At 35.1% G+C, this 14,376-nt stretch overlaps 1 protein-coding gene across 1 annotated transcript in view; it reads left to right on the top strand.

Moving 5' to 3' along the window:
- The window catches only part of SEMA3D (semaphorin 3D), a 196,367-nt gene that overhangs the window by 110,323 nt on the left and 71,668 nt on the right, over positions 1 to 14,376 (top strand). The window contains exons 5-6 of the mRNA XM_004431298.3: positions 7,023 to 7,142; positions 12,134 to 12,227. Coding sequence (XP_004431355.1) covers positions 7,023 to 7,142; positions 12,134 to 12,227 — 214 coding nt within the window. The remainder of the gene's footprint in view (positions 1 to 7,022; positions 7,143 to 12,133; positions 12,228 to 14,376) is intronic.

The following is a 14,376-nucleotide window of genomic DNA, read 5'->3' as shown; positions in this document are numbered from 1 at the left end:
AAATGCCATAGGAAACAATTTTTACATTTATTTTACTATAAATGAAAGAGATTAAACTATTTTAGAATTTATTCTTCTTCCTTTAATGTCTCTAATCTCTTCACCCTGTTCAATATGCCAACTCTGAGCAGATGCCCAGGTCTGCAAAAGCATCAATACTTTTTGGAACTCGTGGGGAAAAAGATACTTTGGTTATGAGAGTTTTCAAAATTATTTTGTTGAATAACAGTAGAAGCATGTCGTAAACAGTATGAGCACTTTTATATTTTGTTTTTCACCAGTATAAAGTGTATGATAAAGAGGCAAGTAGGAAAAGGGTGTTTTTAATTTACACCAATAAACTAATGTCACTTTTCCCATGGAGTAGATGAGGGATAAACACTCAAGGTCAAACAATCAGAGAAAGTTTTAGTTGTGACAGTGTTCTCGTTTCAGTATGTCCACTAATTCCAGTTATATAGTAACTCAGTTGTCCCTATTATTAAGTTAAAGCAAAGGGTGATAAACTTTTCTGGAGGTGGTATCCTAGAGCATTTAGGACCCGGTATATGGAACCTATTCTTCCAATTCAATTGTATTTGGGAGCTAGTTATCACCTCTCACCTTTACATATATCTACTGCTAACGCAGGATTAGAGATTTGGGGAGCTTTTCTCTTCTTACTGAACTCTGTAAAGTTTGACGTTGAATCCTATAGTGATAATACAAGTCCTTGTCTCCTTTTTAATTTGTCCCTTTAAAATAATATTATATTTTAGAGTTACTAAGAGTAGCTGACACTTTTATAGCACTTACCATGTTCCAGGAACTGCGTTCAATGCCTTATATTTATAATCTCGTTTAATCCTTACAACAATACTATGTACTATATTTTATTATTATTCCTCATTTTGCAGAAGAGAAGACTGAGACCAGAAAAATTAAATGACTTGCCCAATATCACATATCTGGTAAATAGTGAACCCAGGAATTGAATCCAGAACTCTTGCCCACCATCTGTACTCTTGGAAAACACTATAATCTACACATAAATATCTGAACTCTACATATAAGGTCTGAAAACTGTATCCCTCAAATCATTTCTCTCTTCAATATCACCGTAACATAGACCCTTTATTTTACAGCATTACATAAATTTCAGCCAACAGAAAACTGAGACAAATGTGTGGTTTTATTGATATCTTTTACTACCTCTGGCATTACCCTTTCTCCTCCCTTCTCTCTAGTAATTTTTACCTACTTCCCAAGAGTGTGTTTAGGATTAACAAGTGTTTGGAAAGACTGTGCCTTTACACAAAGGTACTATATAACTGAAAAATAGTGAATTATTTACCATAATGAAAGTTAGCTAATTGGGGTGGGGAGGGAGTGGATGATGAGGAAACAAAAGAGAACTATTCCACTTTCTTCAACACAGTCCCTAGTTTAATCCAAGGAAGAGAAGAGGTGACAGGAAGCTTTTTGGTAGTATTTTGTTTCTTACTTAGAATATTATTCAAAGGAAAGTCACTAAAGAAATGTCTGTAGTCCTGACTCTAAAGAGTGGAGTAAATAGCTCAGTGCAGGCAAAAGAACACACGGGGCGTGGGCAGCCTGGACTGTCTGTCAGCTTGACTGCAGAAGAGCACAACTTTGTCAGTAGAGACAGTACATAGAGTTAAGGATTTTCCGTCTGTAAAGTTCTATGATTACATTCTTGCTTTCCTTTCTTTTTTTTTAAAGAACGTTTAAAAGTAAAACAGACTATTCATTGTAGAAAGTTTGCAAATTATATAGAAGTCGTCTGTAAATATCTCCTCCCCCATGAACATTACCCAGAGATAGCTGGTGACATTTTGATGTTTATTCTTCTATCTTATCTATTTACTATTTTTCAGAATGAAATCATTGTATACATAGTCCCTTAAAACATTTTTTTTCACTTCGCAGACTGCCATGAGCAGTTTCCCATGTCATTAAGTTCCTTTTTATAACACTACTTTTAATAGCTACACTGCATTCCTTTATATATTATTTCATCAATCCCCTATTGTTAGAAGTTTGGTATATATCCAGTTTTTACTATTGTAAGTGATGCTGCACATGAAAAACCTTATATATAAATATTGTGAACATCTTTGATTATTGAGTAGAATTACTGGTCAAAGGGTATAAAATTTTTTATACACATTGCAAAATTGTCCTCCAGAAAGTTTATGCCTCTTATGCTTTAACCAGCAGTGCATGCTCGTGTGGGGGTATATTTCCTCATACTCTTGCTAATATTGGACCCAACATATAGTTAAGATATAATACTAATACATAAATGAATAAAAAAATATATTTAATCTTTGCCAGCAAAAAGAAAATTATTTTTGTTGTTTTACTTTGAAATTCTTTCATTAGTATAAATACTAAATATTTTATGTGGTTGTAAAATTAGGATTTATTTTTTACAATGGCATATCCCTACGATTTGTTCATTTTTAAATTTTAGTGTTTGCCTTTTCCTTACTGATAATTTACAGATTATACAGTATATATGTATAAAGTATATATATATATAAAGTATATATATATAAAGTATATTATTACTTTGTGTTCCGTTCATGTAAAAAATATTCCTTCCCAGTTATCCTATTTGATATATAGATTTTTAAATATTTAAATAGGCGTATATCTCAATTTTATTCTTTAAAATGTTTTCCTTTGCCCTTCTACCACAACTGGTTTTCTGCTATGTAGAAATCTCCACTGTTAGATCTTCCATTTTTAAGAGAAAAATGTAATACTTGGATTTTCGTGTATTTGATGTGTTGACAACTTATTAAAATATTTTCAACACTATAAGACCTAAACAGATATCTCTGCAGACTGGATTCTATCTGAAGTCTGCTAGACAAACCTAACATGTAGCACGATGACAGGCATATGGCGAATAATCAAAAAATGTTGGATGATCACAATATTCTGCAGAATATACTAAAAATAACAACAGACCAGATTCCTAAACCATAAGTGTCTTTCCATATATAACCTAAATAAATTAAAATTGCAATTATAAATTAGTTATCAGAAATGCATATAAAGTTGTATTGGATTTCGTTGAACTATATGTAAGTCTGGAGAATTACAAGTACTCTCTTTTGCTAATATTTTTCCAGGTACTAGGAAGAACTAAAATTCCAAGTGTTATTACCTAGACTAGTATATATTTGTGTTTTCTCCAAGTATTAATTGTTCTATATTTGTTTTATTTATTTAATTATATATACATGTATGGATGCATATGAGAGGTAAAATATTAAAACAAATAATATTACTTGAGAGAATTAAAAAGTTGATACTTGTTTTTAATTCTCTCTCTTTCTCTCTCTCTCTTCCAATGGGGGAGGTGGCTGGGTGGGAAGGAGGGTAGGTAGGAAGGATAGCGAAGGAAGGAGAAGTTCAACACTTTTCAGAAGTTGAGTATATTATTCGCCAAATTGAATTGTTTGGTTACATGCAACAACCGTTGCCATTGTGGGCAATAGCTGACAAATTAGCCAGCTTTCAGGGAAAGTTAAAAAAACTGCTTCTCAAAGTTATCTTTCTTCATGCCTCACAGAATTAAGCTACCATTAATCCATGAAGGTCGCTAAGTGAATTAAATCAAGTTAATGATTGTTCATGCTATTTAAGCAAAACTTTGAAACTTTGTGCATAAAAAGAAAACAAGACAGAATCTTTGAGACTTAAAAAATAAGTTATAAATTAAAAGAGAAATCATTGTAAAGTTTTTGCATTGTGTTGCATCGTAGGTTTGGCTGAAATTTCCACCCGAGTCCAAATTTAAAGTAAGAAACCTTATCTTTTAGAATCTCTGTTCCCAGGTTCCTTTCAGATGACCAATGCCGTTTCATTGCCTCGAGGCTGCTTAGTGAACTCTCCTCCATCAACTTCACTAGAGAAAACTTTAAGCAGAACTGACTTTTTTATAAATTGTGTCAGATAATTCAGGACTCATCCATACATTGTTCTATTCCACATCAGCCCAATCTGAGACAAGGGAGGAATTTCATAAATAAATCCTTGGTAATGTTTCACCAAGTCAGAAACTAGCATAATAGGTTACTTTAGAGGGCTGGCTGCATTTGAATAAAGTACTCCCAGGAAAATTAAAGAATGGGAAGTGTTTTAGGTGTGTTAGGGCTTTTTTTTTTTTATAATCACTAAAATTATATCTCCGACGTGTGTAAAACTTCACCCTGGACCTTATTTGCCTTTTTAGACAGTGCTGTGTCTCTCATCGTCCCTAATCGTTCTGGCTCTGTAATTTATAATCTGGAAAGGGAGTTGTTTTATTTCTTTATACAAATATTTATTTCAGAATCTTGTAAAATTACTGTTTTAGTCGGCTTGGGCTAACAAAATACCATAAACTAGGCGGTTAAAACAAGAGACATTCATTTGTCACAGTTCTGAAGGCTGGGAAGTCCAAAATCAAATCACATACAACAGTTGGCTGATGATTTGGTTCCTGGTGAAAATTCTCTTCCTGGCTTGCAGATGGCCATCTTCCTGTTGTATCTTCACATGGCAGAGAGAGTGAGAGAGCAAGCCCCTAGTCTCTTCTTATAAAGGCACTAACCGCATCATGAGGATCCCAGTCTCATGAGATCTTCTAAAGCTACTTTCTTCCCAAAGGCCCCACCTCCTATTACCATCATACTGAGGGTTTAGGGTTTCAACCTAAATGAATTTTGGGAGGATAAATATGCATAACAATTACCCTTTAAATTCTAGGGCAACTTGGTAAAACTGAGCTTTTGAAAAATGATGAAATAACTAGCAGTGAGTCAATCCCACCTCGCTCTAGCTGTATAATTCTACTCTTACCCTCCCTGTACTGTTCCTTGTGTAGATCTCACCCTGGCATAAATCTCTTCATGGGGAAAAGACCAAGAAATAAAAATACTTTCAGTGAGCATGAGTCAACAAAATAAAGGCTGGAGACTATTCAAACCTCTTAGCCTAGCAATGAAGCCAGCATTACAATTTATCTGATGATCATGTACATTTTTACACTTTTTGCCTTAGCTTATCTCATATTACTGTGTCTTTATTATTTGTCCAAAACTATTAGTAAGGCATATTTACTCTCTGAATTAAGTTTTCACTTGCGATTGCCTAACATGATGTTAAAAGACATGAGGCTAGTTTCCTATGGTGCCTTTGTACAAACAGAAGATAAGTTCTCTTCATCAGACACCTTGAGGGAAAGGTAGAAAGCTGACTTAATATGATTTTGTTAAACAAGACTATCTGCCAGAAAATTGTCTTAATGAATATAAAATTTTTCTTTCATAGGAGTCTACATATAATAAATGTATGAGAACATATACTAAACATATGAAAATATTCAGGATAATAAAGATGTCTGTAGTGTGATTTGCACATCCTTAGATATGACTTTTTTTGCAGCATACAACCCAAGCAACCATATGCAGTGGCCCTGCTCCTATTAGAGAGTGCTGAATCTTCCTGCCTCATAAGGAAACATCCTTTACTTGCATGGCTAGCTGAGGGACTGATACTGTCCTTTCATGCAGTCTTAGGCAACTGCTTTGTTTGCAGAGAGCAGAAGACTCAATGAGTTCATTGTAACATTTTTCTGTGGTAGAATGTGCACATTTTATTAACTGGGACCCACAAATTCTTGAGACATAAAATTTCCAGGCTAGCTGGACAAAGGAAGAACTAGATACAATTCATAGCTATTCACTATAAAATCAGAACAGCCACTGGGATATTGATATTTTGTGTAGATCAAAATCAGAGTAAGTAATAATTATTAAATGTTATATTGTTTAATGTAATCCATATAACAATCATAACAGTCCTATCAGTTGCTATCTGCCTTTTAAAAATTTTATTTAAGAACGACCCTGTCAGTTGTCATTGTCTTTTTTTTTTTTTTTTGTATATATATTCCTCCTAACAACCCTAACAACAGCAGTGACCAGTGGGTCGATAGCTGACTGGTGAGGAACTCATGGCCATTCAGACAGGGAGAAACTGGACTTTTTCTATATTTCCCAGGGTTTTCATAGGTTTCCAACTTTCTTAGTAAACACCTGCCCATCTCCTGGGTAGAGTTAATCTAGAAGAAAAGTATGCTACAGCCTAGTGTTTTCTCAGGGGTCTTTGGGTCCAGAAATCATGAAGCCATGGTTAAGAAATTGTTTCCAATAATTGTGTAACGATAAGGAATCACAGGGAGTAAATTGAAAATAATATATAACAAGAATGACTACCCTGAAAAATTGAGAGTCGCTATTTACAAGTAACTGGGGGATAGAAAATAATTGTTATAAAGATAATGAGGATGTAAAGAAATATTTTAGGCCTAAGCATATGCAAAACAAGCAGAAATGTAAAACTCTTCAAAACTTTGACTTGGTGTAAAAAAATATTCGTGGGAAAAACAGAAGAGATTCTTGGAATAAGCAGGAATTAAGCTGAGTCTTAAAGACTCTAACATTGAAAATAAATAGAAATAAAGTGGTAGGATATTCCAGCCAATAAGAATGGGATACATATATAGGAATACGCATCTGTGTTCAGTGTTTTGTTCAGTGTAGCTGAAACAGTTGATGCTGTAAACAGTAGGATCTACATGGGCTAGACAATGTGGGAACATCAGAACATGATGGGTTTTGTTCTCGAGGTAATTCTTGAAAGAAAGTATGGATATCTCATTCATATTCTGTTTATATCCATTCTCTAGGCCCTATTGAATACCGCAACAGGGATGTGCGTTCTAGCACTCTGATTAGTTAAAAACATTTAAAACTTCAAAAAGCTTCAAAGTCATTCATTTAACCTACAGTTTCTAATTTGTTTTGCCTCCTTTGCTAAGTCAGGTGTTTAAACATTTCTCATAAATCTTCATTTTTGCTCTTTTTTTGATGATTTATCTGCTTGGAAAACAGGTGGTATGAATGATAGTATTTCAAAAACCTGAATTGTGTGCTAACACTTTTATTTTTTATGCCCAATAGACAGAATGTGCAAATTTCATCCGAGTACTTCAACCCTATAACAAAACTCACATTTATGTGTGTGGAACTGGAGCATTTCATCCAATATGTGGATATATTGATCTTGGAGTCTACAAGGAGGTAATGTAATGAAATAGCATGAAAATAATTTATTATAATACCTTGTTACTTAGTATCTATGACATAAAAAAGGCAGATTTGAATATAAAGATTGAATCGTTTAGTTTATGAACTGTATAAAAACTCATGTCCCCAACCACTTTATGGGTTGCCATTTTGATTATACACTTTATATACCTAATAAAAAAATTTTCTATTAAAAGTTTTTTTAGTGAGATCAAAATTAATAGTGTGAATGTTGAAAGTACTTATTTTCTATGGGCTCTATGTATGTCTTTATTTTCTCTTGAGTTTCCTTTATAAGTAGATCTATAAAGTATGTTGCTGTTGGTAAAAATCCATTTTCTGTAAGACCTTGCAGTGGAATTGTATCTGATAAATAATTTCATTTTTCCCATCCAACAAATTTGACCTGTCACATATATTTACAATAGTGGACACTAAGTACAGAGAATTTTAATGATTTTCTTAAAATTGTATAGATAGTCATTAGTACACTGAACTCATTATTTCTGCCAGACCAAATTGACATAGTAGAAATAAAGGATGTGTTGCTTAGGAGTAATGTATGCCAGCTCTCAGTGCATTTTAATAAATGAGAAACATGCAGATTTTAGTAATTTAGTAAATAACTAATTCGTTAGAGTGCTTTTTTTGTGTCATGGACTGTGCCAGGCACTTTACATGGATTGTTTCTTTGGAATTTCACAGCAGTCTTAATGAAGTTAGTATCTTTATAACTCCCAGTTTACAAGTTAGTAAAAATTGAGCCTCAGTGAAATTAAATGACATGCCTAAAATCACCCAACTAATAAATGGTCTTGCAAGGAACTGAACCCAAGCAGTGTGTCTCCAGAGCGAATGTGCCCAGCTGAGCTTTAGAGTATGTACTCTCAAATGTTTCTTTGTATGGGTTGATGGGTTGCACTGTCATCCTTATGTTTATGTATATACTTCTTGTGAATAACAACACATATTTGCAGGGTAATTGGCTGCGTGTTTGAAAGTAAAGTCTGGGCTTATGGAACAGGTTTCTTTACATTCATTTGACTGATTCATGCAGAGATCAAACCCATAACTGTGGCTGGATTAATTTTCCTCTCTAACCAACTTGTCTAACCAGCCCAGACTCAACTGTTTGAAAATAAAGCAACTCTGATAGTTAAATCTCTGAACCACTAGGATACTTGGCAACTTGAATCCATCATTCTTTGTTGCTGGTGTATGTTCTCTTGCCTAGCTTTGATGAAGGGTAATATATAACAGTAGCTCATAGCATAGGGTGTAATTATATGAGATAGCCCCACAGCCTGGGTGTGTTTTGAGGCCTGAGGCTAAAGGCCAAACTCTCAACCGGCTGAGGGATGCAAATAGTGTTCTTTAGCTCCTAAAAGTCACAAGTGCTGAAAGGGAATTAGATGGAGCTAATTACTTAGTTTGAGACTATCAAGAAGCCCGGGGGCAGTCAAATTTACAAGTCCTGTGAATAAGAGAATTACGAGTGAACAGGGATATTGAGCCTTGTGAGTTTTCTGCTGGTCAGGACTACAGGTAATTGTATGTCAGCCCTGCTTGAAGATTGTTAACTTTTTAAATGAATTATTAGTCCCAGGAATTCATTGTCTTTCCAGAGGGAACTTAGAAGGCCCTTCCAGTTTCAAAAAGATAAGGTTGCTCCTAAGGTGGCTGGGAAGAGGGAACAACAATATGTAAAAGGGATGGAGGAGAGAAGTGTGGGATGTCCCCTGTCTGGGAACTTCTATTCACTGTGGCTGGGGCAATGGGAAGAGAGGAAAAAGCTAAAATGAATCCCAGATTTCTCTCTTTGGCACTGAGTTGGCGAGTGGTGTTATTTATTGAGGTAAGAATAGTAACAAGTTTGTGGGGAAAATGGTGAGTTAGTTTTTGTACATTCTGCGTTTGAGAAATGTTCAGTAAGCTACACCAAGTGGGCAGTTGGATTCAAATTTCAGGACAGAAGTCAGGGCTTTTCTCAACAGCTAGTAGTTCGAGCACGGGGAGCCAGCGTTTGAATTATGGCTCCCGTCATTTACCAGCTCATGGTCTCATGCACGCGTAAACATTCTAGGCTTCTTTTAATCCAGCAAAATGATGATGACAATAGTAGTAACTACTCCACAGAGTTATTTTGAGGATAAAATGAGAAAACGATTGTATAGGCTTTGGCATAGCACTTACTTCATTCCAGTCACTTCATTAATACTCAGCCATACTAGGCAACAGGAACACAGAAAGGTAAAGAGGCAGAGGTAAAGTGTAAAGGTAAGCTTTATATAAAATACCATCTGGAATATATGTATATACACACACACGCACTCTGCAATACTGAGAGTGCCTGATAGTTATTTAATAATTAGATTGGAAGTATGCTCTTTCCTCTGGGATCTCCTCTCTGCTGCTGCAAATGTCATCTTTAAATGGGGTTGATATTAATAATAACTCTGCCTAGTTGTTGTGATGATTAAATGTTTTTTTATCTTCTTATCTCTTTAACAGTGTTTTTCTGTGTGCAGCTTAGATAGGTGCTTTTTGCATAATTAATTAGGAATTTAGTGGGAAAAAATCTCATAAAATTGAAGTCTCAAAAGTTAGAGTCTTATATAATTCAGTTTATCTCGGGAAGTCCATTTAATCAGCCGTCATTTTCTACATCATTTTCCTGTTGGTGTCCTTGACTGTGGCTTAAGGAAACTTGCTTTCCTGCTATCTTCTTTCTCCAGGAGATTAGAAGGGAGACCTTCTCCTCACTCTCTGCAAATACCAATTTTATAGGCTGAGACCTTCTCCTCACTCTCTGCAAATACCAATTTTATAGGCTGAGACCTTCTCCTCACTCTCTGCAAATACCAATTTTATAGGCTTATCTTAAGAATTTAATGAAATGTTGCATTTTGAAAACAGAAGTCTGTACAATTATAAGGGATTATCTAGTATTTTGCATCAACTATGACATTCTCCCAGGTATTTTCTTGGTTTTTCTTTTTTAGCTTTTTACTATAATGTTCTGGCACACCAGGATTCAGTTTACTTTTTCCCTTTACAATATTCCATTATAGGCTTTAGAGTCAACAGTTCTGTTTGACCCGTGGAGAATAATGTGCCCTTAATGACATTTAAACATACTTAAGAGCCACTATCTGCAGGTGTATTTTCCTGACGTATCTCTGTCCCCATCACGGTTGGGAAGCAAGCCCTAAATGTGTTCTCACTGGGCTTTTCTCGTGCCTAGGCTCCACTATCACCACTTGTCATTAGCTAACCTGTTCTAACTAAACATATTTTGGCTTGATTATGTTACATGGTCACGGTCAGTCTGTAAATTGATTTCAACACATTTTTAAATCCGTGAGTTTGAAATTCTGAGACTACATTAGTTAAAAACATGGACTTTGGAGACAGACCTGAGTTCAAGCTATGGCTTTACCTTTTACTAGTTATGTGATGCTGAAAAAGGTACTTAACCCCTTCTATCCCCAATATTCCTCTTCTAGAGCTGGAATTCTTAAAGTGGCTACATCTTTAGGCTTATGGTAAGGATTCAATGAGACAATGTACATAAACTTCCTGGCCCATGGTTAGTACCTGTTAACTGTTAGGTACCAGTACTATTAGTATTAAAGTGCCCTTACTTAAAACTATGAAATAGCAATTGTTAAGCATGGTATCTAAATTGTTATTAATATTTTTTAATAAGGCAGTAGTTACTCTTGGTCCTGTTCAGAAGAAAAAAATCTGAAATGACAACATAATACTGCAAATAATTCAATTTCCTCCATCCCTTTTGCTTCATTGCTTGCTTTCTAGATTAGTAGCACTGAATGGTTCTGTCTTATTACATGTACTCTGATAAAACTTTGTAGATATGCCATCTAGAGAGAATGTCTGACATGCCTGGTTTCTCTAACTAGTGCATATGCAGGATGAGTCATTAGCCTTTTTTGCTGGATGGTAGTGTTGTCATTGTTATGAAACCCTCAAGCTCATGGGGCCATATTCATTATACATTCATATTTTTCTTGGAAAGTTCAACTTAAGATGTTATTTTTTTCCTGAATATTAAAAGTCTGCCAGTGTCATTCCGTCTATGGCCACTATTGTAAAAATAGATGTTTTAGCCAAAATAACTATGTGGCTTTAATGTGTACCGTGTTTTCATAATAGTGAAAATACTACAACAGGATTTTTTTGCCCGCATATATCAACAGCTCTGAAAATGAACTGCCTGCCTTAGAACACTTTTATGTCACTAAAATTACAAAATATCACAAGGCTTAAATAATTTGGTACAGTTGCAAATGCTTAAGTAAATAGAATGCAATAGTTATGAAAGTATAATTATTATAGTTAATTTCTTTCTTTTTTTTTTTTTTTTGTGAGGAAGATCAGCCCTGAGCTAACATCTGCCAATCCTCCTCTTTTTGCTGAGGAAGACTGGCCCTGGGCTAACATCCGTGCCCATCTTCCTCCACTTTATATGGGACGCTGCCACAGCATGGCTTGACAAGTGGTGCGTCAGTGCGTGCCTGGGATCCGAATCTCGAACCCCGGGCTGCCGCAGTGGAGCGCGTGCACTTAACCGCTTGTGCCACCAGGGCGGCCCCTACTTTATTTCTTAGGTCAGGAATTCAGGAAATTCATATATGGCATTCAGGAAATATCTATGCTTGATGGTTTTTTTCATAATGATAGTGGTCCAGACTAAATGAATTGATGGGTGTATTACTACTTCTGATTGAAAAATTCATTCAGTATTATCATTACTGCTTTGGGCAAACAGAGACCAAAACATGGGAATTGAGTCTTGCCAGGTATAATATTTGCTAAAGCATTAAGGAGTGCAGCATGACATGCCTGCTATGTGCTCAATCAGTTTTTGTTGAATTAACGAGTTAGAATTTAGTTATCCCCTATGTTCTTGCTGATGCTGATATTTTTAAAAATCTCACTTATGTTAATATTTCTCATAACAGGAAGTTATGTTCAAACTAGACACACATAATCTGGAGTCTGGCAGACTGAAATGTCCTTTTGATCCTCAGCAGCCTTTTGCTTCAGTAATGACAGGTAAGATCAATGACAGGCAGTTCTTGCTTTTAGGTGGTTTTCTAAAAAGGCATGTGTAGATTAAACCACATTTTCTTATTGAGTTAAAGATTATTTTGAATTAATCTTCCACTGGCTATTTGATTATAGTATTTTAGTGCCAAATCTCTCTATACTTAGCATCCTTATCAATAAAGTGAGGCCCCAGCAATCCGTAATGTCAGCAGTTACTACTTTTTAAATGAACTTCTGGTTGAATTCTTTTTAATGCAAATGACACATGCTTACTTGTTCTATAATTTTACATTTAGATGTCTCCGATTTTTTTATACCAAGTTATGTCCCTATTTGGCTCACTATGGAAGTTAAATTCATCAATTCCTTAAATATATTATGTTACAAAATGTTGAAGATTTGAGTGGAAGGATTAATAATAAGACATAGTGGATAAATAATTAAAACAAATGAATCAAACTATTGAATACAGAAAATAGAATGTTATAACACTTTTTCCCCCAATTTCACCATAACTGGATTATAATAATGGAAATGTGAAATTTTTGTTAGCATATTTAGTCTTCTCTTGCTTTGTATACATCTTAAATTCTCTTATGAGGCGACTATCCTGTTTCAAGAAAGCAGTACTGTGTGGTCTGAAGTCTGTTCTGAGGAATGTCAGCATGACCTCTGAATTTCAACCATTATAAGACCTCCTTTTGTCTTGGTTTGGTTCATGACTTTAGTCTCTTTTTATTTAACCTGTCTGTCAAATGTTTGAATAGATGATAAGAGTGAAGTGCCGTGACATTTTAATTTTCACTTAGTGAGAACTAGTGATCTTCCTTTGAAGTGAGAGAGTGTGTGTTTTTGTGTGTTTTGAAAATTATATGACTAATGTTTAGTCATTATCCTCAGAAAAGGAGATAGATGATTTGTGATTCTGATCTGTCAAGTGGGGTTAACACATCCTTAATAAAAAACAATAGATTGTGAGCATTGGTGACCCTTTTTAGGAATCTCTAAGTAATTTAAAAACAAAGAAGACAGTTTTAAAGCCTAGATATACTGATCCAATATTTAGTTTGAAATATACCATTTTTTTTTCTGACAAAACGTTCAAATGTTGGCAATTTTATATCTTTCAAACTAATAGTTTCCTTTACTCTTACAAACTTTTTTCATAATGTCTTTGTTGATGTTGTTATTTTTGTTCTTTTATTTTTTTAAATTTGCCCCACAATAAAATATTGCCATTTACCATGTATTTTCTGGGAATGCTTTAAGAGATGGAAGCAGTACCATATCTACATTCACTTCACATAACTGGATTTCTTTCTTTTGTGTTTTTTTTTTCTTTTGGAAGTTGACTGTTGTCATTATTTAGGTTGGTTGTCTCAATAGTTCAGTAAAAGGTTTATTTAGATGTATATAATCAAGGGATTTAGAAAGTGTCTGAATCATTTATACGAAGGCAGAAGTTTAAAGATATGTTTCTGAGGGAAATTAGATTTCAGTGATAAAACAGTGTTCTTAATTTTTCTTATATTTAGACATCTAAAACATCCAAATGCTCTATAGTGATTAGCTATTTTTTATTTTGGTCAATTCAATGCAAACCAAAGTAGCTGACTATAAAGATTTCTTGAAACAGAGTCTTACCTCTCAAAGGGGCAACATATTCTACTGTAGGGACAGCATTCTTCCTGCCCCACCCCCCTGCCCTGTCACCTCCCACCCCTGCCAAGGTGCTGACTAGCGTTAGGGAACATCGACCCCTGTGCCCCTCATTTTCTCCCCCTAGTCCTGTTCTCGCTCCCTTCTTCCCCCTCTACTCTCCCTTCCCTTTCTTCTCCTTCTCTTCCCCCTCATTTTCCTCCTTCCCCTCTTCCTCTGTCTTTCCCACCCTCCTTACCCTTCTCCGCCTCTTTCTCTCTCTCCTGCCTTCTTCTCCTCTCCTCTTCTCGGCTCTCCTTTCTCTCTTTCTCTTAAAACATGGTTATGCACTTTACATAAATAACAGGACAAAGAAGTTTGGTATGCAGTATTGGCAACATCTTTCCCTTTTCAGGAATTCCTGTTTATCAGAACTATTAGAGACATGATTAGCTACAAGGAATGCAACATGTTATAATTACAAAGAATGACTTCAGTGCTGAAAACTCCCTTTCAG

This window comes from Ceratotherium simum, chromosome 1, assembly GCF_057802395.1.
Source record: "Ceratotherium simum simum isolate JZ-2026a chromosome 1, ASM5780239v1, whole genome shotgun sequence".
In the NCBI taxonomy this organism is placed as follows: Eukaryota; Metazoa; Chordata; class Mammalia; order Perissodactyla; family Rhinocerotidae; genus Ceratotherium; species Ceratotherium simum.
This window is presented reverse-complemented; position numbering and strand designations above follow the sequence as displayed.